Source organism: Salvelinus fontinalis, chromosome 6 (assembly GCF_029448725.1).
Source record: "Salvelinus fontinalis isolate EN_2023a chromosome 6, ASM2944872v1, whole genome shotgun sequence".
NCBI classification, from domain to species: Eukaryota; Metazoa; Chordata; class Actinopteri; order Salmoniformes; family Salmonidae; genus Salvelinus; species Salvelinus fontinalis.
In genome coordinates this window covers 17,311,285-17,338,087 of record NC_074670.1, presented here as the reverse complement: position 1 = coordinate 17,338,087, position 26,803 = coordinate 17,311,285, and the positions used below count along the sequence as shown (strand labels likewise).

Here is a 26,803-nt window from a genome sequence, read left to right as displayed (position 1 = left end):
TTCAATTTTTTATTTCACCTTTATTTAACCAGGTAGGCAAGTTGAGAACAAGTTCTCATTTACAACTGCGACCTGGCCAAGATAAAGCAAAGCAGTTCGACACATATAACACAGTTACACATGGAGTAAAACAAACACAGTCAATAATACAGTAGAAAAATAAGTCTATATACAATGTGAGCAAATGAGGTGAGATAGGGAGGTAAAGGCAATAAATAGGCCATGGTGGCGAAGTAAATACAATATAGCAATTAAAACACTGGAATGGTAGATTTGACAGATGAGTGTGCAAAGTAGAAATACTGGGGTGCAAAGGAGCAAAATAAATACAGTACGGGAAGAGGTAGTTGTTTGGGCTATTTATAGATGGGCTATGTACAGGTGCAGTGATCTGTGAACTGCTCTGACAGCTGGTGCTTAAAGCTAGTGAGGGAGGTAAGAGTCTCCAGTTTCAGAGATTTGTTCGTTCCAGTCATTGGCAGCAGAGAACTGGAAGGAGAAGCGACCAAGGGAGGAATTGGCTTTGGGGGTGACAAGTGAGATATACCTGCTGGAACGCGTGCTACGGGTGGGTGCAGCTATGGTGAGCAGAGATAAGGCGGGACTTTACCTAGCAGGGTCTTGTAGATGACCTTGAGCCAGTGGGTTTGGCGACAAGTATGAAGCGAGGGCCAGCCAACGAGAGCGTACATGTCGCAGTGGTGGGTAGTACACTGGTCAAAAAAATAAAGGGAACACTAAAATAACACATCCTAGATCTGAATGAATGAAATATGCGTATTAAATACTTTTTTCTTTACATAGTTGAATGTGCTGACAACAAAATCACACAAAAATTATCAATGGAAATCAAATGTATCAAGCCATGGAGGTCTGGATTTGGAGTCACACTAAAAATTAAAGTGGAAAACCACACTACAGTCTGATCCAACTTTGATGTAATGTCCTTAAAACAAGTAAAAATGAGGCTCAGTAGTGTGTGTGGCCTCCACGTGCCTGTATGACCTCCCTACAACGCCTGGGCATGCTCCTGATGAGGTGGCGGATGGTCTCCTAAAGAATCTCCTCCCAGACCTGGACTAAAGCATCCACCAACTCCTGGACAGTCTGTGGTGCAACGTGGCGTTGGTGGATGGAGCGAGACATGATGTCCCAGATGTGCTCAATTGGATTCAGGTCTGGGGAACGGGCGGGCCAGTCCATTACATCAATGCCTTCCTCTTGCAGGAACTGCTGACACACTCCAGCCACATGAGGTCTAGCATTGTCTTGCATTAGGAGGAACCCAGGGCCAACCGCACCATCATATGGTCTCACAAGGGGTCTGAGGATCTCATCTCGGGACCTAATGGCAGTCAGGCTACCTCTGGCGAGGACATGGAGGGCTGTGCGGCCCCCCAAAGAAATGCCACCCCACACCATGACTGACCCCTTTATTTTTTTGAGCAGTGTATATGGGGCTTTAGTGACAAAGGCTGGGAATGTCAATACAATCAAACTAGCAAGGGCAATGATCACAAGTCAATCATAACGTAGCTAATAGGCTAGGGTATCTATTTATGTAACAAGCTAAAAACATGGAGCTAGATATAAACTGTTAGGACAATGTTATGTCATTGGAGTAGGTGAGTGACTGATTTTCCCCTCATATCGTTTTTCGGTGGCCACCCGTGCCAGCTACCTCAGATCATAGGCGGGTCCAGCTGCTCAATAATAAGCGTGGTTTACTCAGATCCCAATTTCAGATCACCTCCTCGTTGTCAAAAATGTTGTGGAAATTCAGTACTGAGAGAGACTTGGTCATTTCTTCAAACAATCTTCTTTATTTAATATTGATTAATTATTGCAATAATGAGGCTGGTCGACCCCACACCCTTGAGTGTTGGCCCGAGTAACCTAACCTTTATACAAATGCAGAGTACTATATATAGCTGAGACTAACAATGCGCAGTCATGGTTGGTTCATCCCCCCTCATGCAGACCAAGGAGCATCATAATCCACTGGGTTCATCCTGTCGTTATCTGCACGTGGATTGTTGTCTTAACCCCACCTTGGCTTAGTTTCCCAGATGCAAGGATGATTTGGAGACAATGAGGAATTGTTCTAAACACCCTCCTGGCCATCTCTATCTCGGTTACACCCACCACATCTTGTCTATGTAATGCAGTCTTTAACTCATTTGTCAGCTCAAGCCATCTCTGGTGACCATACACCCAGATTAGCTGCAGGGAACTAGAGTGGAGACCATACAAACACAGACAGAAATATCCTATCTATTATTAAGCATTAATTGCAAACTATTAATAACAAATCAGGTAAATATGTAATATTTCTATCACACTTTACACAGCTAGAGATGCAGGTGTCATTTGGTTAGCTAGCCAGTTAGCTTGGGTGCCTGGTTGGGACAAGCATGCATTGGCAGGCAAGCTGCAGAAGGTCGAGGAAGCTACAATTCCCCATTGTTTCAGTGCAATGTCGATGGTCAACTAGCTGAAAAAGTTTGAATGTTTATCTACTGTTCCGTTGTTAGATTTGAGCTCATCTTGCTCTGGCATTAGTTGGTAATCTTGTTGTTGATGTGCATAACTAAGGGAGAGAGCCTACCTTTTCACGGTTGTTTGATCAATAGGACATTAAAGTTTCCAAATGTAAGAGGAATCCCGTGTGTTAATATATTTGCAGAAATCCATTCAGGTGTATTTTGTGGTTTCTGGTGAATGCGTTCTAATGATCCAAAGTCTACCTGTTGCAACTGCCTGTAAACACAGTACAATAAATGAAAACGTGAAAATGACCTTAGATAAGTGGTCGCTTGTAAAAAATAAAATAAAAACTATTCTGACAAGTGCCACATTCTTCCAGGGGTAGTATATTTAACCGATGTGAAATGGCTAGCTAGTTAGCGGTGGTGCGCGCTAATACCGTTTCAATTGGTGACGTCACTGTCTAGCTTTTGTTGTCAACTAGTTTGCAGCTGATTCAGCATGTGTTATCAAAGACGGTGTTTGCTAAGTTATTAGCTTCTCCCTTTTTAAGAATAATTTACTTGCTCTGAGACCTTGAAGTAGTTGTTCCCCTTGCTCTGCAAGGCCCGCTGCGGGTAACGATGCTTCGTGGGTGACTTGTCTGTGTGCAGAGGGTCCCTGGTTCGAGCCGGAAGAAATACTGTTACATATATTAAAAGATTTGTTGCTAAAATGCTGTCAGTTTCACTTTTTATGCAAGTGTTTCACACACAAGTTGTTTTCAAAGAGATGGCTAACAAGCAAGCGCTGCAATAAAACTCAAATGTCCATCTGGTGAGATGAACTGTAAATTATTCTTGAAAAGGGAGAAGCTAATAAATTAGGAAACACCGTCTTTGATAACACCTGCTGAATCAGCTGCAAACTAGTTGACAACAAAAGCTAAAGCTAGACAGTGGGAAAACTACTGCTTGCTATTGCTCAGTGACCCGTGGCCTTCGAGGCAGAGGTTTCTATAGTTTTTTTTGTTAAAACAGTCCCACTCAATAAATCAAAATGTGATTGGTTGATTTCACTTCCACTCAAAAAGGTTTCCCTAATACAGTTGAATGGCAGATACCTTTACCTAGCTTCTGATGGCTTTTTTCTAGCTCGATTTATCTCCCCAGAGACCAGCAAAGATTCAGCAACATTCTCCAGTAATAACTCTTACAGTATAATGAACACAATAAATCAAGCAGTTTGACAAGCTCTTGCCTCCTAAAAACATCTTCAATATCCCTTGGTACAGGCATTTGTTTAGGTCACACCAGTTGAGGCCGCTCTCGGTCATCTCTGCATAGACATCTCTCCTCCAAGTGTTCCAGGATTGACCTCGTTTCAACTAGGGGTTCCATTTCAGGAAATTCTGAACGCCTAAGGAAAAACTGGACAGGAATCCATTGAACTACTACTAAAAGGTGCCGTTGGATTGGACACGCCCCACAGAAACCAGCCACCAACATCACTCACCAGCCACCAACATCACTCACCAGTCCCTGAAATGGAAGTAGTTTTTTTCAGGCATCGTTAGTTTCTCACAATATATTCACAAGTCTTCATCCAACACAAAATGTCTGTCAGATTGGGTTTATAAACTCTGCGTTGGCAAACTATATTGTTAGTCTGAAGTCAAAGGTGTTTTTCCCTTTACATAACTCTCAAAAACAGAATTGCACTCGTGTCATTTAAAAAGAGGGAGCGAGTGGGCGGTAGAGTGGGCGAGAGGAGAGGGAAGAGACTAGCTACAAAAGAGAGGGGAGGGGGTGAAGCAACAACGCATGACGATGTCAGTGAAGGAGGAGAGCGACCGAGGAACGTAACAGGCAGAGAAAAAGCATGGAACAGGAGGGAAGAGGTGTGTGGGAGAGGGGAAGACCTTGGAGATCAATTACAGGAGGTAGAGGGGTAGAGATGGAGCACGTGTCAGAGGGAGAAATAAGGAGTGACGTCGCGTAAAATAACATGCTCTCCTTCATTTTTAAAAAGCGTTCCACTCTGCTAACCAGCACCTCGCCTAAATAGGTGTGCGTTTCTTTCGCCTCTAAAATAACATGCTACCATTTTGTTCAGGTGTCAGGCACATCATAAACCAGGTGAGAACCGGGTAAAAGGTTTGGGATATATATATATTTTTTTTACATAAGTGTTTGGGGTGAAAACAGCATGTTACTTTAAAACTTTTCTTAGGAAGTGCCAAATTGTCCTCTTTAGTTGTCAAAACGTAAATATGAAAAACACCGCCACAAGTGACAATTGAAAAGCCCAATGTCCTCTCAAACAGGACTTAATAAAGTGGCATGTATGGCCTCAGATACAGACCAAGAACTATATGTCCACTAGAGGACAAAATTTAATTGCTGGGTCTCAGGAGGATTTAGGTTAACTGTTTAACAGGTTTAATAACTAACAGAATATTTCAAGCTGGCAGAAAAAGGAGAGCATGGAGGAGAGAGTAAAGGAGTAAGAACGGTAGCAACCGTGTCTAGCCAAGCTGTGACAATCCAACCTGAACACACACTATTTCACTGACCAAACACACAATGCAAGAGAAGGGCATTCAATACTCCTTGTAATGAGGGCATAAATCTGACTCCACTTGCAAACACACACGGATGACAGAGGTAGTGTGGTTCACACCAAAGGTTCATTAAAAAGTCTTGATTCAGCTACAAAAAGACTGAGTCAATTTATTTAGTGCTGACTAGAGGAACATATCAAAAGATTTTAAAAAGTTACTGATAAAAGTAAAAACATGACAAAACAATAGAACAGGACATGTGACATACAAACTAAAAGTAGAGGGATCAGTGTCGGAGACGAGCACGTCGAGAGGTGCGGACGATGGGTGTGGTTACCTTAGGTGTCTCACTCTCTGCCATGACAAGTATAGGGGGGTCACAAAGCTATCGTCATGGCGACTGGCTACAGAGGGCTTGGCCTTTGCGGGGAGAGAAAGAAAATCATGGAACATTAGCTAAAGTCTATGTAATTGGCAAAAATAAATACATCCAGGAGAGAAAAATTCACTGTCTACCAGAAAAGTCACTACACTTGTGTGTGCGCACTCACCTCTCTTGGGCCTGCCACCCCGTCCCTTGTTGGGTAGTGGCGTGAGAGTGGTGTTCTGGCTGGGCCCAGCTCCCTCGGGCTGGTTCGTCTCCATCTCAGAGCTCTCTACGTTCTCCAGCCCCCGGGTGTGGACCGCCGTCAGACGCTTCTCAAACTCCTCCACCTGGACCTGGGGACAGACAAACCAGAATAAGACCTGGCATGTGTATTCATTTAGAGCACAGTCAAGAAATCAGTCTGGATAGTCAAAGAGTCAGGATAATGAAATAGTCTCTCACTTGTCCCAAGTTCACCGTTATGTATATCTGAATAGGGGGGGGCTAAGAGGTTTATGTGGTTTGAACAACTGAAAACTATTCTGTCAGTCAATACATACAACCACTATCATCAGTTCCTTGCGCTGTGGCTTGGCTCCTCGGCGTAGTTTAGCAGTGATGGAGAGGAGAGGCTGGTAGACTCATGTCTCAGTCAGCTTGTCACTAACACTCCTAACGCTCCTGGAGCCTCTTCAGCCCTCGCTCACACAGAGACAGAGACACAGGCAGGTCACACCACTGGCTCAGTCCTGGAGAGAGAATGGGGGGGGGGGGGGGGGGGGGAATTAGGAAATTAGATTATTCATTATTCACTTCCAACAAATAGTCTTTCAAGAACAGAGGAAGTCTGACCTGACATTTGCAGAAATCATTCTCCACCCATGGTCTCGCTGATTCACTGTCTGTGGCTTAATCTAAAATGCCTTTTCTGTGGAGGTCTGCACTTTGAATGACGAGCCAGAAAGAGGGAGAGTTGGCCCAGAGTTCACTGAACAGACGACCAAGGCCTCGGATAATCCTGAGACTGAGAGGAACTAATGCCAGCCGTTATGACACGGAGTGGGAGAAAATAAATTAGGAGATAGGAAGAGCGAGGGGAAGACAGGCTGCTCACTTTGCGGTCCTGAAGCGCTGACACAGCTTCTCCACCAGAGACTCAGTCTGTCTCTCCTTAGTGATGTAGGAACACAGCTGCCTGAAAACAGAGACAAAGAGGGAAACATTCAAATAAGGCATGAGCAGAAGAAATAAGGTGAGCGCAGAAGACTGTACACACAATACACACAGTGAGCACAGAAGACACTACACTGACCACAATATACACAGTGAGTGCAGAAGAGGCACACAGCTCAGTGTGGACACCACTCACTTCATGATGGTGTGGAAGTCTTCCTCGTTCATGGCTCTCTCTGGGTCTGACAGTCTGCTGATGATGTCTGGGAACAGGTTGTAGATGACATTGTCCTGGGAGGAGAGGAGAAGCCACTGTCTGGTTTAGAACATTGGAGGATCCATTACACTCAGTCTATGTAAAACGGTCCCCAATACACCAACACAGATTTACAGTGCATTCAGACCACTTGACTTTTCACACATTTTGTTACGTTACAGCCTTATTCTAAATTTGATGAAATTGAAAATTTAATCAAATCTACTTCGCCAAGCGGTGATGATTTAACAAGCGCATTCGCGAAAAAAGCACTGTCGTTGCACCAATGTACCTAACCATAAACATCAATGCCTTAAAATCAATACACAAGTATATATTTTTAAACCAGCATATTTAGTTAATATTGCCTGCTAACAAGAATTTCTTATAACTAGGGAAATTGTGTCACTTCTCTTGCGTTCCGTGCAAGCAGTCAGGGTATATGCAGCAGTTTGGGCCACCTGGCTCGTTGCGAACTGTGTGAAGAACAATGTAACAGCAATATTTAGACTTAGGGATGCCATGTTGTTTTCGAAATGATAGTTTCCCGTTTCGACCATATTAATGACAAAAGGCTCGTATTTCTGTGTGTTTTTATAATTAAGTCTATGATTTGATAGAGCAGTCAGTGGTGGTAGGCAGCAGCAGGCTCGTAAGCATTCATTCAAACAGCACTTTACTGCGTTTGCCAGCAGCTCTTCGCTGTGCTTCAAGCATTGAGCTGTTTATGACTGTTTATGACTTCAAGCCTATCAACTCCCAAGAATAGGCTGGTGTAACCGATGTGAAATGGCTAGCTAGTTAGCAGGGTGCGCACTAATAGCGTTTAGTCAAAGAGTCAGGATAATGCATAGTCTCTCACTTGTCCCAAGTTTACCGTTATGTATATCTGAATTGGGGGGAGGCTAAGAGCTTTATCTGGTTTGAACAACTGAAAACTATTCTGTCAGTCAATACATACAACCACTATCATCAGTACCTTGCGCTGTGGAAAGCTGGTGGTTCCTTTTAACATGAGTCTTAAATATTCCCAGGTAAGAAGTTTTAGGTTGAGGTTATTATAGGAATTATAGGACTATTTCTCTATAACATTTGTATTTCATATACTTAACTCGGGTTAAAAGCTTTCATATGTTCTCATGTTCTGAGCTAACTTAAACGTTAGCTTTTTTTACATGGCACATTCTGCACTTTTACTTTCTTCTCCAACACTTTGTTTTTGCATTATTTAAACGAAATTGAACATGTTTCATTATTTATTTGAGACTAAATTGATTTTATTGATGTATTATATTAAGTTAAAATAAGTGTTCATTCAGTGTTGTAATTGTCATTATTACAAATAAAAAAAACATCCGATTAATCGGTATGGGCTTTTTTTGGTCCTCCAATAATCGGTATCGAAAAATCATAATCGGTTGACCTCTAATCTCCACAATGCTCTGTTCATCTTTCCCTCTATCCTTACTAGTCTCCCAGTCCCTGCCGCTGACAAATATTCCCACAGCATGATGCTGCCACCATGCTTCACCGTAGGGATGGTGCCAGGTCCTCCAGATGTGACGCTTGGCATTCATGCAAAAGAGTTCAAACTTGGTTTCAGACCAGAGAATACTGTTTTTTCATGGTCAGAGTTCTTTAGGTGTCGTTTGGCAAACTCCAAGCAGGCTGTCATGTGCTTTTTACTGAGGAGTGGCTTCCGTCTGGCCACTCCACCATAAAGGCCTGATTGGTGGAGTGCTGGTTGTCCTTCTGGAAGGTTCTTTCGTCTCCACAGAGGAACTCTGGAGCTCTGTCAGAGTGACCATCGGGTTCTTGGTCACCTCCCTGACCAAGGTCCTTCTCCCCCGATTGCTCAGTTTGGCCGGGTGGCCAGCTCTAGGAAGAGTCTTGGTGGTTCCAATCTTCTTACATTTAAGAATGGAGGCCACTGTGTTCTTGGGGACCTTCAATGCCGCAGACATTTTTTGGTACCCTTCCCCAGATCGGTGCCTCGACACAATCCTGTCTCTGAGCTCTACGGACAATTCTTTTGACCTCATGGCTTGGTGTTTGCTCTGACATGCAGATGTGGGACTTTATATAGACAGGTGTGAGTTTCCAAATTATGTCCAATCAATTGAATTTACCACAGGTGGTCTCCAATCAAGTTGTAGAAACATCAAGGAGATCAATGGAAACAGGATGCACATGAGAACAATTTCAAGTCTCAGCAAAGGGTCTGAATACTTATGTAAATAAGGTGTCTAAACCTGTTTTTGCCTTGTCATTATGGAGTATAGTGTGTAGATTGGATTAAATAAACATTTTAGAATAAGGCTGTAATGTAACAAAATGTGGAAAAAGTCAAGGGGCCTGAATAGTTCTTTAAGGCACTGTATTTTCCAATCAAATAGACATGCCTGGAATTAACGCTGTGTGTGTACCTTGGAGGTGAGCTCGTTGAAGAAGTTGAGTGCGAGGCTGGCGATGTGTGTCTGGGGGTCGATGAGCAGTACAGCCACCTCGCTGATCTGACCTTTGACCTTCAGCACATCCTTCAGCACTAGCTGGATCAGAACAGTCACTGCAGTCTGCCTCACCGCCGGGTTCTCGTCACTCAGCCTGGGCAGGGGAGACGGGGACATGTTATATGATGAAACAATATTAAAAAAATGGCATGCAGGTTTCTTCTCTAATCAGGATCAGCTGATACCATGAAAGAGAGACTGGCCAAACAATGACATATTAAGCAATCGATTACCTGGGTGAAAATACTACCAGCCATACATTGGACCTGAAGGCTTCGATGCCAATACCCCTGACTGGCATTAACCATAATCCTCTGCAGACATTTCAGATGTACGTGTGGGAGGTAAAGGGCCTCTACTCTGAGGGAGCACTAAGACAAAAGGCTGCAGTGTCTCCCTGGCCTCCATTGTTCTAAACAGGGGAATTAACCGCATACACTGGGAAGGGATGAGGCCTGGTGAAAAAAATAATAAGCAACTTTTCCTCCAGCCGTGGATTAGGACATTATCCAGAGGAACCGGACTCGCCGGGTGTGTGGTCTGCTATACAGTGGTCTGTCATAAGCCACAGCTTCAGTATAATTAACTAGGCATGTAAAACAGTGCATTACCATTAGAGTAAAAAAGAAACATGTTTAATACCCTTATCAGTCCTCTCCCAGAGAGGGCTGTCTGTCTTTGAGGAGACCCAACACAATGGAGGAGTGTGGGAGACAATTACTGACTGCTACAAAACACTTACCATGAAGAAACCTGAGGATTAGTGTTCATAGTGAAAAGCCTGGAAAACACTATTCATCTGAAACACCTAAAACGTAAGAATAACCAAGCATCATAATTAGCACTATACAAAGACAAAAACAGAACGAGTGGAATGAAGAGATAACGAATTGTAATTAAACTTAATGGGGGAGGGGTATGGCTTCAGTGCATTTTAATGTGGGAAGAACAACCAGCAATCATCATTAAGATTTCTTCAATTAAGTCCCCATCCTTCCTACGGAGTATAACCTATGGCATCACCTGAAATGATCCCATTTCTCCCTCCAATCTACTCATTGTATAATTATACCACCAACAAGTAGTTCTGGACACAATCAGAACCTTCACGTTGTTCTAGACCTTACTGAAAGTTCAGTTATTTCTGTTCAAATAAAAAAAAAATAAGTATGCACGAGCAAGCAGACCATGGTTGACACAGTCCAGAAGAGCAGTTGGAGTTCTGAAGAGCACAGTACACTGTACTGTCGTGCTATAGCAACATCAGAGGTCAGAATGATAGTGGAGGACATGACAGCATTTTCCAATGCTTCCTATTGTTTTTTTCTGTTCTGAACATAGGGAAATAAGTTTTTGATCAACTGGTTCAGTAGACTGCAGCAGCAGCAGGACTGGAGCGTGTGAAGGAATAACATTAGCAGACATGGAACGAGCTTGTAGCCCTCAGCCATCCTTATCTAATGGCCATGTTTACCTAAATTAAAAAGCCACACAATCCATAGTACACACAGCTGGGTAATTAAACAAGATCAGATTGTTGGCTACTTCCATATTCTAATCTATAAACAAGTTCTATTAGCTGCTTGGTTAATATTTAGTCACTGAATGACAGTGGCTTGTGGGGGTGCACACCTGGTACAGAGTCTCTGGGTCCAGGTGTTTGGGTTACCTGGTACAGAGTCTCTGGGTCCAGGTGTTTGGGTTACCTGGTACAGAGTCTCTGGGTCCAGGTGTTTGGGTTACCTGGTACAGAGTCTCTGGGTCCAGGTGTTTGGGTTACCTGGTACAGAGTCTCTGGGTCCAGGTGTTTGGGTTACCTGGTACAGAGTCTCTGGGTCCAGGTGTTTGGGTTACCTGGTATAGAGGTTCTGGGTCCAGGGCTCCAGGATGTTGGGGAAGCGGACGGTGAGGTCTCCCAGGCCGATGATGGCGTTGGCCCTGACGACGGGCAGAGAGGAACGCTCCAGCACCGTGAACAGGAGACGAATGTGCTCCTCACACGAACTGACAGAGGAGAGGGAACAGAGGTTGACAAAGAGGCACACACCACAGCCACGCAAAGGAAAACTACTTAAAAACAAAGTTAGTCTGGGGTGTAGTCTGACCTGATCATCATGTACCGTGAGAGGGCCAGGCAGGCAGCGTTGGTGAAATGGGGGTGGCAGTATCTCCCTGGGGAACTACACACCCTCACCAGCAGGTGCAGGAACGAGCACAACAGGTTCTCCTCTGGGTGGGGGGGGGTGGGGGGGGTTTCAAGGCAATTAAATCACATCAGGAAAAATTTACTTCGTTTTGAAAAGGTTAAGCCTTTCTTACCAGCCAGCAGCTCAGTGTCACAGATGTTCCTGATCGGCTCAGTGTCACAGATGTTCCTGATCGGCTCAGTGTCACAGATGTTCCTGATCGGCTCAGTGTCACAGATGTTCCTGATCGGCTCAGTGTCACAGATGTTCCTGATCGGCTCAGTGTCACAGATGTTCCTGATCGGCTCAGTGTCACAGATGTTCCTGATCGGCTCAGTGTCACAGATGTTCCTGATCGGCTCAGTGTCACAGATGTTCCTGATCGGCTCAGTGTCACAGATGTTCCTGATCGGCTCAGTGTCACAGATGTTCCTGATCGGCTCAGTGTCACAGATGTTCCTGATCGGCTCAGTGTCACAGATGTTCCTGATCGGCTCAGTGTCACAGATGTTCCTGATCGGCTCAGTGTCACAGATGTTCCTGATCGGCTCAGTGTCACAGATGTTCCTGATCGGCTCAGTGTCACAGATGTTCCTGATCGGCTCAGCCTCGGTGTCCTCAGCAGAAGCACCCATCAACTCAAGTTCTTCCTCCACAGAACTGTCATTGGCCGCTTGCTGTGGGAAACATGGATCATGACAGTTGATTAAGAACTCCTTGTTCATGTCTGGTCTACTGGAAAGTTACAGCGATTTAATCTAAACGAGTAATTAGGAAGAAGATAGCTGTTGTTCTTAAACCCCTGATGGGAAGAATCATCAAGACCTGTCAATCACCGCGTGAACAAAATTAAACTCATCAAGCATTTCCCAGGGAGAAAAATCACTGATTGGCAAGACAATCCTACTCACCAGGGACTCATGTGGCCTCTTTACTAATCAACATCCTGTTCTGATAACATTTGGTTTATGAAATGCAATGACAATTTGACACAAATATTAAAGCCTCTTAAACACAGAACACGTGTATAAACCCAGCAGTCTCATTACCACTAGGTTTGTAATATCCTAATCTCATGATTGACCATTATGTGAATTATTGCCATCATTGGTTTGGGTTGAATAAAAATACTGGACATCATAAACATTGTGTTTTCATTCCATGTCCAGACTGACCTTGGCCTTATGGGAGGGCGCCTTCTCCCCCCTCTCTTCTGTCTCTCCTCTCCTCCTCCACAGCTCAGAGCTGACGCTGCGCTCCAGGTGGGACACCTGCCAGAACGCCACGCAGCCACACAGACAGCAGCTGGGCCAGGGACACACAGCTCACCGCAGGGACTAGAGGGACAGACATCACTATAACACCGTACTGATCATAAAGTACGTATACAAAATACTGGTCATCATAATACACTACCACACTGGCAGAGTTCAACAACTAGGCACAGTGAAAGAGCACCAGACAACTGGAGAACGTCATCTATTCATACTACGTTGAGAAGCTGTTTTACTAGAGTGCACCAACTATCGAAATAAATAATCACTCCGTCTCTCACCTTGTTCTCCCTGCTCCTCAGGGTCCTGAGATACACCCGGAAACTGGCTGACATCCTTGTTTGCTAACATCTCCACGATCTGGTCCAATAGCAGGCGAGAGCAGCGCTGTAGGATGTGGGAGCAGAGCTGATCTGGGGACTCGGACAGGAAGTACAGCAGACGGACAGCCTGCTCCATGAAGCTCTGCCAATGAGGGTCCGCCATCACCACACCTGGGGCGGGACCAGACACACAGTCAGGGGCAAAGACAATACATGCTCCCACTCAAGAGATGTGTACACACATACACCTTCAGCGATGGCCTGTGTGAGGCAGGTAAAGAGCTGGTTGTCCTGAGGCAGTCTGAATGGAGCTCCTTTGGATTGCTGGGGAGGGACAAATCAACTCAATCACTTTAAACATTCAAATGTCTATAGGGCTGACCCCATTTAGTATCCTGGTAGATTGTTTCGTCTAGGCTGTTGGTCAACAGATATTTCTTTAGTTGAGCAGTTGCAAATATCTTTATTTTTTTCATGATACACCCATCTGATTCCCACCAGTCTCAGTGGACTAATCCATTGCAGATGCCACGGGGAAGGCACAGTACATCACTAAGACATGAGCTACTGAAATTGTAAATGGTTAGACAAAGGAGATGATCGTGGACTACAGGAAAAAGCAGGCCGAACAGGCCCCCATAAACATCAACGGGGCTGTAACGGAGCGAGAGCTTCAAGTTCCTTGGTGTCCACATCAACAAACTATCATGGTCCAAACACACCAAGACAGTCGTGAAGAGGGCACGACAAAACCTTCTCCCCCTTAGGAGACTGAAAAGATTTGACATGGTACCCCAGATCCTCAAAAAGTTCTACAGCTGCACCGTCGAGAGCATCCTGACCGATTGCATCACCGCCAAGTATGGCAACTGCTCGGTATCTGACCTTAAGGCGCTAGAGGGTAGTGCGAACGGCCCAGTACATTACTGGAGCCAAACTTCCTGCCATCCAAAACCTCTATACCAGACAGAGTCAGAGGAAAGCTCATAAAATTGTCAGAGACTCCAGTCACCCAAGTTAGACTTCTCTGCTACCGCACGGCAAGCAGTACTGGAGCACCAAGTCTAGGACCAAAAGGCTCCTCAACAGCTTCTACTCCCAAGACTGCTGAACAATTCATAAAATCAGACTATTTACATTAAACCCCCCCCTCCCTTTTGTTTACTGCTGCTACTCGTTTATTATCTATGCAGTCACTTCACCCCTACTTACATATACAAATTACCTCAACTAACCTGTACCCCCGACACTGACTCGGTACCCCCTGTATATAGCCTCGTTATTGTTATTCTTACGGTGTTACTTTGATTTTTTTTTTTACTTGTTTATTTGGTAGATATTTTTCTTAACTCTTCTTGAACTGCACTGTTAGTTAAGGGCCTGTAAATAAGCATTTCACAGTAAGGTCTACACTTGTTGTAGTCGGCACGTGACAAATAAAGTTTGATTTGATCTATTTTGAAAGAAAATGGTGGAACACTATTAAATATATTTTATAACAAATGCGGTTTCTCACGCGATGGATAGCGGGAAAAAGCGCTGTCTTGGGGTTCTGAAACGTAATCTCCAGTGCACCGTTGAATTTCCCTTTATGTTGCAATGTGCATAACAGCGAAGTTAACCAGCATATTGGTGTTGAGAACAATGTTCCAGAAGCAGAGTAAGGAGACGAGAAAACAGCCCTTGCCTTCACTTTGTAAGAAACTAATTAAGATATATAACCCATAGCGTAACTGTTAAAACGTGCCTGGCATAATAAATCATCCACATCTACAGAAATCCTGTTTGTTGCCAGTTGGAGTCTTTAATAGCCTACTGATTCCGTGAGCACCAAGCCTCACACAACCAGAATGTCAGATAAAGCAATTTCACAAATGTGGCTGTTTTTAAATCTTTGCTATGCTGTATTAAAGGCTTTAGATTTTTGTTAGAACAGACTCTGGTATTACTTACAATTTAGCGTTGTTTACACGGTTCCAAACAGGCAGAAAACACTAATCTAACAGGACGGGGAAGAGGCGCAGCCATGATGGGTGGGCATAGGTCCACACACTACGGAGTCAGGCCCAGCCAATCAGAAAACATTTTCTCACAATTAAAAAACAAAATACTGCTCAGCATCCCGCCTCCCCCTCAGACGATCTCACAGGTAAAGAAGCTGGATGTGGAGGTCCTGGGCTGGCTTGATTACATATGGTCTGCAGTTGCGAGGCCGGTTGGATGTACTGCCAAATTCTCTAAAACAACGTCGGAGGCGGCTTATGGTAGATAAATTAACATTCAAAACAACTCTGGTGGACATTCCTGCATTCATCATGCCAATTGCACGCTTCCTCAAAACAAGCTTTTTTGCATATGGACATTTTTGGGGATCTTTTATTTCAGCTCAAGAACGTGCATACAAACATGCTATCAGTTGCTACACAGCAACTTTAGTGTGTGGTGCACAAATGAGGTTCCTGGCAGTATGTAAATTCACTGCTATGTCTACACACAAAGTAGTAAACTACATCATTTAAATTATGCCCAGGCTCCAGATGAATCAATCATCTCGGCGGTGCTCGGCCCTCCGCAGAACACACACGGTCCTAGTCTGAGGGATAATGTGTGTGGGAGGGAGGGTTAGAGGATGTGAGGGGAGGATTAAACAGGTTATGAATGCTGCCTGCGTGGAAAGAGGCGGCACGGTATTGTCCAGTACAGTGTGGGTGGACTGCAGATAGTCATCCCCCCTCGGGCAGTGACTGTCTATGAATCTTTGACCAAATGTGTGTTTACAACACTCGTTCATTGAAAACCCTGGCGGTGAGCCCAGATTTATAGGTGCTCGTGACTTCAACTCAATGCAGAGAAGTCAGTGTACTCTCTACTGTGCTCCTATTCAGAGACCAAATGCGCCAGCATGCTTCAGTTCGGCTAGCCAAATGAGTGTGATTGCATACTCCCTTAAAAAAGACATTCACCTAAACGAGAAAAAAGCATCAATAGTAGTTTGTCCATTTTGAGTCGCCGTAGCCAGTACACTTCCTCAAAATAGTCTGAATTAATCTAAGATAACGTCAAAATGAATGACCGATTTCCTGAGTTTATGCTGAGGATATCCTTTTGTTTTTGCATCTAAGATGTTTGCTGAAGTATTTCGATGAAAAAATGTGCATGAGAATGGGTCGTCTCTCGTTGAATGACAGACTATTGAAGAATCCCTACTGTTGACCAATCACCGACAAAGGGGTGTAGACTTGGTGCCCACGAACTGAAAAAAATAGAAAAACTTGGCGAAGTCTAAAATAAACAACGTCACAAGATGTAATAATATATGCACGTCTTCCGAAGTGGTACGGCTGGGAAGCATGCAGGCGCCTTAATGAGGTTTAGTGGACAAATTAACCAACGCCAGAATTTTGAGACAAAGCCAAGCGCCAAAGGTAGGAGTTGTCAACAGGTGCAGACCTAGGAACAGTTTACCATACATCAATAAGGGAACATTGTCATTGGGAGGTTAAGTGCAAAACTTACCTTGGATCAGTCTCATATTAAACAAAGATTAAGATCGATGTATTGGTCAATTGCCCACAAGGTCCAACTGAAATTTTACTTCCACTTTAAACCTAACCCCTCCGAAAGACACATACAGATGTAGAAGCCCTCAGATTAACAAAAGAAGAGCTCATGGACTCCTGAATATGGAGGTGGGTTTCTCCCTGCCTCAGATTAACACACCAGTCACACTGTCAGCACCCTCCCACTATTCTCTACCGTGTTTCTTCAGCGAGAGAAAAGTGAGGGTGGGTCCAAGTCACTGTAGGCCGGCCCTTACAGCAGAGCAGCCAATCTCCGCTACACTGCCAAGATTACCGGCCAATCAAGACCAGGGAGAACCCAACCTCCTCGTTCAGTTGGCTCGCATTCGCCTTGGTCTCATCATTGGGCACGAAGTCAAAGGGGACTTAAAGACAGAGGTGTGGAGTTAGAACCTGTGTTTGTGTGTGGGCCTTACCGTGCAGCCATTCCCAGAAGCAGTACTGCTGCTTGTCTGTGCAGGCTGGAGGTCTCTCGTTTGCCAATGAACCTCTCTCACAGAACCTGCACTACCGTGGACTGCAGGCTGCTGCCACCACCAAAAAACTCCTGGACCTGGGACAACACGAGAGAGATGGTGTTGGAACAGATTAGATGAGAGAGAACGGGGTTAATTATTGATGACAGGATGGATGGAGAGTAATCAGTAAAGAGTAAGGGCTAACTCAATCACTGGGTAGTATTGATGACAGGATTGATAATAAAAGATGGTAATAAGAGAAACTCACTATCTCCTCCTGACACTGGATTGTCCCCAGAGGCATCCACCATCAGTTCAGACAGACTGTCCACGAGTCTGAGCTTTAGCCCTGAGAGAGGGAGAGAGAGTCAGGCACCAGAGCATAGCCCATTGGAGGTTGATGAAGTCGCTCCAAGACATTGTTCATAGGTCAATCGCACAATTTCCCACCTCAACTTCTACCTTGAGGCTGCATCTCTTTCAGCAGCAATGTGCTGGTGGGAGCAAGATTAACAAATTCACAGCAGAAAATGTAATAAAGGGTGTGTTCACACAGGCAGCCCAATTCTGATAGATATTTTTGCACTAATTGGTCTTTTGACCAATCATAAACCTTTTCACAATTTCAGAGCTGATCCAAATCGGTCAATAGACCAATTAGTGTAAATAAGATCAGAATTGGGCTGCATGTCTAAACACAGCCTGAGAGTTGATACCTCTTGGGGGAAATGGCTGAGGTGCTGGAATGAAGATTGCAGGTTCCCAAAAAGGCTGTTTCAGCAGACAAGACAATTCCATTTACTCTCTATACCATTTTACATGGGAAGATATTACCATTTCAAAAGTAACTTAACCATCTGAAATTGGTAGTGGGATCGAGGGACCCGTAATAACAGAAATATAGGGATACTTAAAACATGAACTTAACAGATAGAAAGTGACGGTGGCAACAGTTTGAAGGTGTGACAGCGTACCTGGTGTTATCTCCCTGGGGGTTGAGGTAGAGACGTCTGTAGGCCTGCACCACAGCATCTTTAATGGCAGCGTCAGTAGACCAGACCAGAGGCAGCATCTTCCTCACACCAGTCAGAGAGTTCGCCACACTGAACTCGCATACTGTCACACAGAACTGCACCGCCTCCTGGACCACTGAGACACACATTCATTCCTCATTACCCCACACATTACATTGTCTCAGAATACATGCATGGAGTCATTGGGGTAAGATGTTGACTGTGTCGGTGATGAAGGTATGGTAATGCGGGTATAGGTAAGATGAGGTATGTTTATACCTGAGGTAGTCTTCTAGTAGAGCATGGTGTTGATGACAGCGATGGCTCTTTCCACCTGCAGGGCAAAGCTCTGTGTCTCTCAGATACTGCAACAGCATCTCCTGTTTCTTCAGCTCGCTCTCCTTCACCCCATCCCCTGCTCCCTCCTTCTGGGGGGGTGGAAGGCAGGTCCTCTCTGATCTCAGAGGTGTCCTGGTCAGGACCTGGGGAGGAACAGAGAGGTCAGATTAGAAAAATGTTCTCCTGAGAGCAGATGTGAACATCTTAACTCCTGCCACAGTGTGAGCACACATTTGTTCCAGTCCACATGATTTAACTAAATAGTGGTCTAAAATGAAGACCAGTGTTAGTTCTCAGGTGTTAGAGCTAGGTTTGGGTGATTCACCAGTAGAAAACATTAGCACCCACTCCATCAGTAATGCTGTCATCTAGAACTACACCTCCTACACTGCTAAAAGCCCACAGCACTAGATTGACCTTAATTACATTTTGATTGGTTATATAATACTCTTATTCTAGCACTGATTTCACCACTTGTTTTTGAAGGCTTGGTACTGAATAATTTGTTTAATCCATATGAAAGTGTTTTGATTGAGTGAATACGACTCTTTTAGCAGAGTGCTAGTTAGTTCTGAATAGAGTTTACTTACTAGACTTGTATTATGAGGTTCTTTCAAAGTGCACTTATTGTAAGTCGGTTCTAGATAAGAGCATTCACTAAATGACCCAACATTTTCAGAATGTTAACTTTCCCCCCTCCCTTTCTATCTCCTACACTAAACCAATACACGTGCCTTGTGATGTGATTGACAGACGGACAGAGTTCAGTACGTTTGAAGAGCAGGGCCAGTGTGTCCAAGAGTGTCTCGGGGGTGAGAGTGGTCAGAGACGAGAACATCTCAGACTCTGGGCTCGCACAGACAGACGCACTGCATTCCTGACACACAAACAATCAGTTATGTGATGACTGTAGAGATCAGCTTGGAATCTCAGGTCTATAAACAGTTGATCCTGATTTGTTACAAATCTAGTCCGCTGGGCAGTGTTTCAAAAGTTATTCATCTGATCTAGACTATCAGATAGCATTAAATTGATAGAAATAGAATGAATAGAACACGAGCCCCCCCCCCCCCCCCCCCCCCCCATTTCATTTCTATGTATTTAGTCCTATCAGATATGATCTATCTGGATTTTGCCTCTGAAAAACTAGGCCCGGTATTTAGATATTGTTTCATTTTACCGGTATTTGTTGACGCGGAGGAACTGGGCGATCTGTACGGCGGTGGCCCTGTCGTCTTCCTCTCCATCCTCCTCCCTCTCCTGCCGTTCCCCCTCTACCTCACTGGTGGGCTCCAGCTTGGCTGACGATGAGGAGCAGCTCAGGGTCCATAATGGCCCACAGCTCGGCGGCTTTGATCACTGCCACTGGACGGAGAGACCAAAGGAATATGGTTAAATGGGAAATCAACAATAAAATAATTTTGCATCATGATGATGTGGCTGGTGACACTGCTTCTCAAAAGTCCAATATCTTCAAAACTTGACTGCTGACGTGCAGAACATTTTGGGACTATCAGTGGATTAACGGAGGGGGAAAAAATGAATAAGAATTTGAGCGGAGTTTCGCTTTAATAATAAATATATAGTTTGGACAAAAAAGGCAGAAGATGAGGTAGAGGAGTTCAGAATGAATGGATTCTATTTCTATGGTTACAAAGCCCTCAGATTAACAAAGAGCGCTCACGACCAACTGAATATTAAGGAGGTGGGGTTCTCCCTGCCTCATGCATAAAGGCAGGCAGACACAGGCAAACAGACATCAGTCACACTGTCAGCACCCTCCCACTATTCTCTACCGTGTTTCTTTAGCGGAAGAAACGTGTGGGTGGGGCCAAATCACTGTAGGCCGGCCCTTACAGCAGAGCAGCCAATCTCCACTACACCGCCAAGATTACCGGGCCAAACGAGAAGAGAGAGATCCCAACCCTCTTTCAGTTGGCTCGCATTCACCTTGGTCTCATCACTGGGCATTACAGAAAAGATAAATATAAAAGGTGGTGTGTATAATTTACCAGGTGCGTTTTCCTGCAGTCTCTCTCTAAGCTCGCGGAGTTTATCCGTCTCCTTCTCCAGGGGTTTCTTCAGGTCAGCACTGCTCAACTACAGATGAAAGAAACAATTGTAAGACACTGTATTGTGTGTGTACTTCACAGTAGTGGTTGTTCGTGTGCGCGCGCACCTTGCAGCTGTAGGGGTTGTGTGCGATGAAGGCAGCCAGTAGCTGGATGGCACTCTTGACCACATTGATGGATTTGTCCATCAGCCTTCCCACTGCCAAACCAATCCCTTTACTGTACCTGTTCAGGTGCAGAACCTGGGGGGAGAAATCACAGAGGACATGAGGAATGTTCAGTAATCCCAGAGGAAGTGATTCTCTCCTAGTCTCCTTTTCTTCAAAAACTGAATAGTCAGGTTTTTGCTGTAAATAAAATCATTCAAATAATTTATGCAGGCTTGAGAAAATGACAATCAAATGGGAATCTGATGTTGAGGGACAATTCACTTCAAACCAGTACAGGAGTGTTGGTGACTTTACTGATATTGAGAGGGGGGTGGGGCAGGGCAGGGCGACAGACAGGCCACTCACCACTAACAGAGAAAACAATCAAATACGGAAGAGGACTGAATAGTGAGCACTAGCAGGCACTGGTATGCCATCATGTGAATAAATTGAGACATTTCAACACACCATCACAAACACTGACCTTGTATGAGTAACTCCATGGTGTCCTCTTTCACACACATGTCCACTTTATGGCAGTGCCTGTGACATACAATAGAATGTAATTTCTCGCATCATAGTTGAGGCAGGTTTAAGAAAGAAAAATAAAATAATGAGTAAATATAGCTACTCACTGCAGCAGTGTAACCCGTGTCGAAGTGTTCCAGGATGCACAATGGACCCTGGTTTCTCAGTGCAGCCATGAAACCTGGAAAATATATAGAATAGTAAAGGAGTTGAGTTGCTTGATCAGTTTTCAGGAGGACAATATTCTAACAATTGTAAGTCTGTAACAAACTATGGGATATTTACCGTTGAGATGGGAGGGCAGTTCTTTTGGGGAGACAACATACTGAACCACGAACTGATTAATGCCCCCAGTCTTCACCAGGTCACCTACGCACACAGGCACAAAGTCCCACGACATCACTGTACACTAAAAAGCAACTTGTTGTAAGCCGAGTGGTTGACATTCTAGGTAGCTTTAACGTTAATTATAGTAAGCTACGTTCATTCCATGTAGCTATAAACAACTCACTCACCCTAACACACGTGTTCGCTAGTTAATGTATTAGCGAAGTTCGCTAGTTCTTTTGACCAAGTTAGTTGTTTGTTTCGATTTATTCGCGAACTACTTAACGCTAGTTAGCTAACGTTACCTTAGGCCACAAGATAAATAAATTAACGTAGCTAGCTAAAGTTAAGATAGCTACAGTATTTAACGTTATTTTTAGTCAACTTGCTGACAAGCTACATTTCACAACTAAGAAACTCCAGACATAAATAACGTTAACCAAGTATAACACACTTACCAATATTTTTTTGTAGCGCTGCTCAGTCTTAGCCACAATTTAGGATCTTTAGAAACTGTTGAGCAGATTGAAACAGCAAGGTTCTGCTCTAAACGGTTTGTGGCGAAGGGTTTTGAGTTTAACAGCAGCGCGCCAAAGGACTACGGCATCGCTCCCCTCCTCCCACTGACCCTCTTCCGTGAACAAACTACGCCATCTGTCTGCGGATAACTAACGCTACAATGTCATTGATACTTCATTACTGCAAACTCAAATATTGCTGTATCAAGTACAGTAAACCCGATAGCCTCATGCAATTGTAGCTATGCATTGTAGCTATGCTGTTCAGAACCAATCTACATGATAACGGACAAGACTGATTTGAGGTAGTAGCTGTATTCAAACTGAAAATACAATTTTCCTCACATGTACCCAGGTGTCAGCTGCAGCATTGATGATATTTCCCTTATGAAATGTATACTCTCTAAACCAGTTCCATCACATTTAAAATGTAAAAAGTAAAATGTAATTCAAGCAACTAACTACAAAACAGATAAGTGCTAATGTCTTAAATTAACCTTTTCTCACTCACGCTATCAGGCTAAAATGCATTTATTAGAGCGCACACAATATAATCGAAAAATATGTAACAAACTTGAAAGCACAACAGTTCTCGATGGGCCAACACTGCATCCATTACAATATGTCAATCCACTTCACTCCAGTCAATCACATGTAGTCAAACACACACTACAGTATTATGGACACTAACTGTCAAATTTTAGCGTTTATTGTTCAGTTACAAAAAAATAGAAACATAGATAAAAAAAACACAAAGCAACTCTCATAACTATCAACTCTCATAACCTTTGAAACATATTTAAATACATCTGTAACCACGTATCTCCTTCACACTGCATTAAATCAAGTAAACAAAAAAAGAAAGCACCAATTGTTCTATGCTAGAAGACCGACAAACAATGTAATACTATCCTGGGGACAGAAAATGTCATGTTACTTTCTCTTCACAACTAACGTAGTAATCCTGACTCTACAATCGGTTGGCCCCTCTAACTTAGGGGCTTACTTTCTCTTTCTGTCTTGAGAGCAGCGTGGACAATACCTGCAGAGTTAGAAAAAAGGAAATATTCAGTTGTAAACCTTAAAATCCCATCAATATTTCCGCGTTGTGAAAGATGCATACTCACCGGCCAGTTTATTAGGTACACCACCCTGTTCATAAAAATGGATCGCTCCTACAGACAGTGAGTCACGTGGCCGTGGCTTGCTATATAAAACAGGCAGACAGGCATTCAGTTACTGTTCGATTGAACGTTAAAATTGGCAAAACGAGTGACCTAAGCGATTTTGAGTGTTGTATGATCGTCATTGCTTGGCGCGCGGGTTCCAATGTCTCAGAAACGGCTGCCCTCCTGAGCTTTTCATGCACGATAGTGTCTACGGTTTACCGAGAACGGTGTGACAAACAAAAAGCATCCAGTCAGCAGCAGTCCTGTGAGCAAAAACAGAGCGTTGAGGAGAAGGGCAAGAATCGTACAAGCTGACAGGCGGGCCCGCAAACAGACAAATAATGGCGCAGTGCAACAGTGCTGTGCAGAACGGCATCTAGGAATGCACAACTTATCGATCCTTGTCACGAATGGGCTATTACAGCAGACGACCACACTAAGTTCCACTCCTATCAGCTATCAGCAGTCCATGGACCCATCCAGCCTGGTGTCAACTGCGTACCGCTGTCCAATCTGCAGCAACTGCGTGATGTCATCGCGTCAGCATGGACAAACATCCCTGCGGAACATTTCTGACTTGTAGAATCCATGCCCCCAGAGAATTCAGGCTGTTCTGGAGCCAAAGGGGGGGTCTGGCCCTGTACTAGGTGTGTGTATCTAATAAACTGACCATTGAGTGTAGTATGTACGGTTAGTCTGTGTAGGTTGGCTGATTCCCTCACCATTTCCCTCTTGGTTTCGTCGTCAGGCCCACGCAGGCAAAGTGGAACCACTCGATGGAACACTGCAAAAATAATCAACACAGGGGTTTGATGAAGTCTGTACACACTGTAGCTTTCAAGAACCAGAATCAACACAACAATATAGGTCAGGTTAGTGCACACAATGGGGGAACTCAGGGGAGGTTTCTGGGGAAACTCACATCTGTGTTGTCACAGCCAATCATCTCTCCATAGGACACCTGGTGACACAGGCAGTAGGTGGGCTCATTGGGGTCCACTGGCATGTCCAGCACGTCAGAGGGATGCACGTTCCCAAAGTTAGCAGCTGGGGCAGTGAACTCCCCCCTGACAATGAGAGAGAGTGGTGGATGAGTACACACACACACACAATTAAGGCCAATGAAGGAGATTGTCTTCAAGGAAGGAGGTGATAGAGTGCACAATAACAAACGTACGGCTGGAGAAGTTTGACTTTCTTCTGTGCACTCTTCGGACTGCCATCTTCATCGGAGCTCTTCACTTTAGACCGAGTTTTAGCCACCTTCTTCTCTTTCAGCCCCCTGGACTCACCTGAAATATCAAAACATAGCATTAAATATACAGTGAGCTCCAAAAGTATTGGGTAAGTGATTTTTTTTTTACATTATAAAATGACTTAAGTGCAGACGGTCAGCTTTCATTTGAGGGTATTTTCGTCCATATCGGGTGAATCGTTTAGAAATTACAAAACTTTTTGTACATAGTCACCCCCATTTTAGGGGACCAAAAGCAGTGGGACAAATTCACTTTTGTGTATTAAAGTAGTAAAACATTTAGTATTTGGTCCCATATTCCTAGCACGCAATGATTACATCAAGCTTGTGACTGTACAAAGTTGTTGGATGCATTTGCTGTTTGTTTTGGTTGTGTTTCTGATCATTTTGTGCCTCATAGAAATGAATGGTAAATGCATTCATGCATATTGTAAATAAGAATATCATGTTTCTAAACACTCTACATTAAGGTCGATGCTACCATGATTACGGATAGTTCTGAATGAATTGTGAATAATGATTAGTGAGAAAGGTAGACACACAAATATACCGCCAAGACATGCTAACCTTTCACCATTACAATAACGTCACGATTCATTCAGGACTATCCGTAATCATGGTAGCATCCACGTTAATGTAGAGTGTTCAGAAACATTCTTATTAACAATAAAAGTGACTCCAAAATGACAATACATTTACCATTATTCGTAATGATTTGATATTTTGAAGTGTGCCAAGATGCTACAAGGCAAACATTCAAGAGAAATAGACCTGCACGTACACACACACACTTCAAATACGTACTTTTCTTTCCCTTACTGGAGGTGGAATCATAGTCTGTGCTCTCTATCTGCTTCTCCTTCAGGTCGGCCTCAAAGCGGGCCAGGTCTGTGTCCAGTCTCCGGATGTGCTTGTCCACCTAGGGAACAACCACTGCACTTTAGGATTCATTTGACTGACCCACACAGGCTCCAACACAAAGGAAGCACAGAGCTCCAAAGTACTACTACTGACCATCTCATAAGTCTGCATAGCCAGTTGCACTTTGTCATCCCCAAACTCCTTGCTTTTGCTGTACGATTGTTGGATCTGCCTCAGAATAGTAAGCTTCTGTTCAGACGAGAGGGTCCTAGCATTGGATGTGTAATCCTTTGCCAGGGAGTCTATCTGCCCCTTTAGATCTGAGAGAAAAACAGATGGGTTGGGTGAGAAGTTTGGATAAGCAATTTTATTGATGTCACTGGTCTGAGAATATCAGCCTTATGTGATGTGTGTTACTATGTCACTTGCTTCCACATAACATGCATTTTTTTAAATGAAGTATGTGTATCTAAGGCTTTTACAGGTATGAATGGATCTAAGAAATCCCAACAAAGTACTGCTATGTAAAGACGCCTCACAGAATTGTTGTGCAGTTTTTGGTCTATATGACCTGACGATGTTGGAAGATTAGCAGATCATTGAATGGTAAATTGTTGAGGACCGTGGACATGAATGTTCTTTATTCCTGGTAATTATGAAGGCTAGACAGATTTCATTTGCATACATTCATCATGGGCAATTCAAATGCACAACTTGTGGGTGGGATGACTGCTACTTTATTATGCATTGTAAACATGGTTCACACATACTCTGCAGAGTAGTGAATTGGTCGGTAACAGTTGTTATTTCTCACCCTCTGTACGTTGATCCAAGTCCCTCATCAAATTGAAGTTCCTCTGCAGTTCAAATGGCAGGTTCTCTATGCCTGTGATGAGAAATGAACAATCATTAACTTTTTTGACTGATTAATATTCATTAATAATACAAACTATTGGTATAACAAATGTATCTTCAATTTGTGATGATACTCTAGCTAGGCTGCTGCCTAGCATGCGAAACGACCGTTGGTGTTGCTTAGCTAGGTAGCTAGCGGCCTAATTTTCCAAATAAAGCATTCCTTCTTGCAATGCATTGACTAAACATGCAGAGAAATTCAAATTGACAGCTAAACTACTGAAAACATTAGCAGATTTTTATCTTTAAATCTTTTAAATAATAGAAAATTAACTCACTGTCCAAATAGTGTTCCAAATACATTCCCGCCGCCATCTTGGAAAATGTAAACAACACAACTTCCGGCGAAGACGAGTTCTTTGGTTTGATCCGAAATCAAATCTAAGTACCGGTATTTTAATATCAATCGATAATGCATAAGGATATTGTATTTGCACTGCGTCAGAGACTGCATGTAATTGATTAAACGTACTGTTAATGAAAACGATCTAATAACATAT

General features: G+C 43.8%; 1 protein-coding gene, 2 non-coding genes and 1 pseudogene across 4 annotated transcripts; all 4 read right to left on the bottom strand.

Annotated features, from left to right (window-relative positions):
- LOC129856816 (condensin complex subunit 1-like) lies at nucleotides 1-21,658 on the bottom strand (annotated as a pseudogene).
- On the bottom strand, nucleotides 16,760-17,048 carry LOC129858741 (small nucleolar RNA U85). Its single transcript, XR_008760093.1, has one exon. It is a non-coding gene; the product is annotated as a small nucleolar RNA U85 (small nucleolar RNA).
- Nucleotides 20,166-20,478, bottom strand: LOC129858742 (small nucleolar RNA U85). Its single transcript, XR_008760094.1, has one exon. It is a non-coding gene; the product is annotated as a small nucleolar RNA U85 (small nucleolar RNA).
- A 1,122-nt stretch (nucleotides 21,659-22,780) lies between the features above and the next one.
- LOC129857203 (inhibitor of growth protein 4-like) lies at nucleotides 22,781-26,683 on the bottom strand. Of its 2 annotated transcripts, XM_055925229.1 has the most exons (9): nucleotides 26,582-26,683; nucleotides 26,203-26,274; nucleotides 25,542-25,708; nucleotides 25,332-25,446; nucleotides 24,450-24,564; nucleotides 24,195-24,339; nucleotides 23,995-24,056; nucleotides 23,231-23,310; nucleotides 22,781-23,145 (listed from the first exon to the last, which is right to left on the bottom strand). In XM_055925229.1, the coding sequence occupies exons 1-9, from the start codon at nucleotides 26,616-26,618 to the stop codon at nucleotides 23,093-23,095; spliced, it is 846 nt and encodes a 281-aa protein (XP_055781204.1). In that variant the 5' UTR covers nucleotides 26,619-26,683; the 3' UTR covers nucleotides 22,781-23,092. The 2 variants fall into 2 exon arrangements, with proteins under 2 accessions (XP_055781204.1, XP_055781205.1); XM_055925230.1 differs by lacking the exon at nucleotides 23,231-23,310.
- Between the last annotated feature and the right edge of the window lie 120 nt (nucleotides 26,684-26,803).

Excerpts from the sequence above, each read along its gene's own strand:
- LOC129857203 (XM_055925229.1), bottom strand. The coding sequence starts at position 26,618 with ATGGCGGCGGGAATGTATTTGGAACACTATTTGGACA. Across the intron at positions 25,447-25,541 it reads CTATGCAGACTTATGAGATG|GTGGACAAGCACATCCGGAG; the intron begins GTCAGTAGTAGT and ends GTTGTTCCCTAG. Across the intron at positions 23,311-23,994 it reads ACGAAACCAAGAGGGAAATG|CAAGCCACGGCCACGTGACT; the intron begins GTGAGGGAATCA and ends TGTTTTATATAG.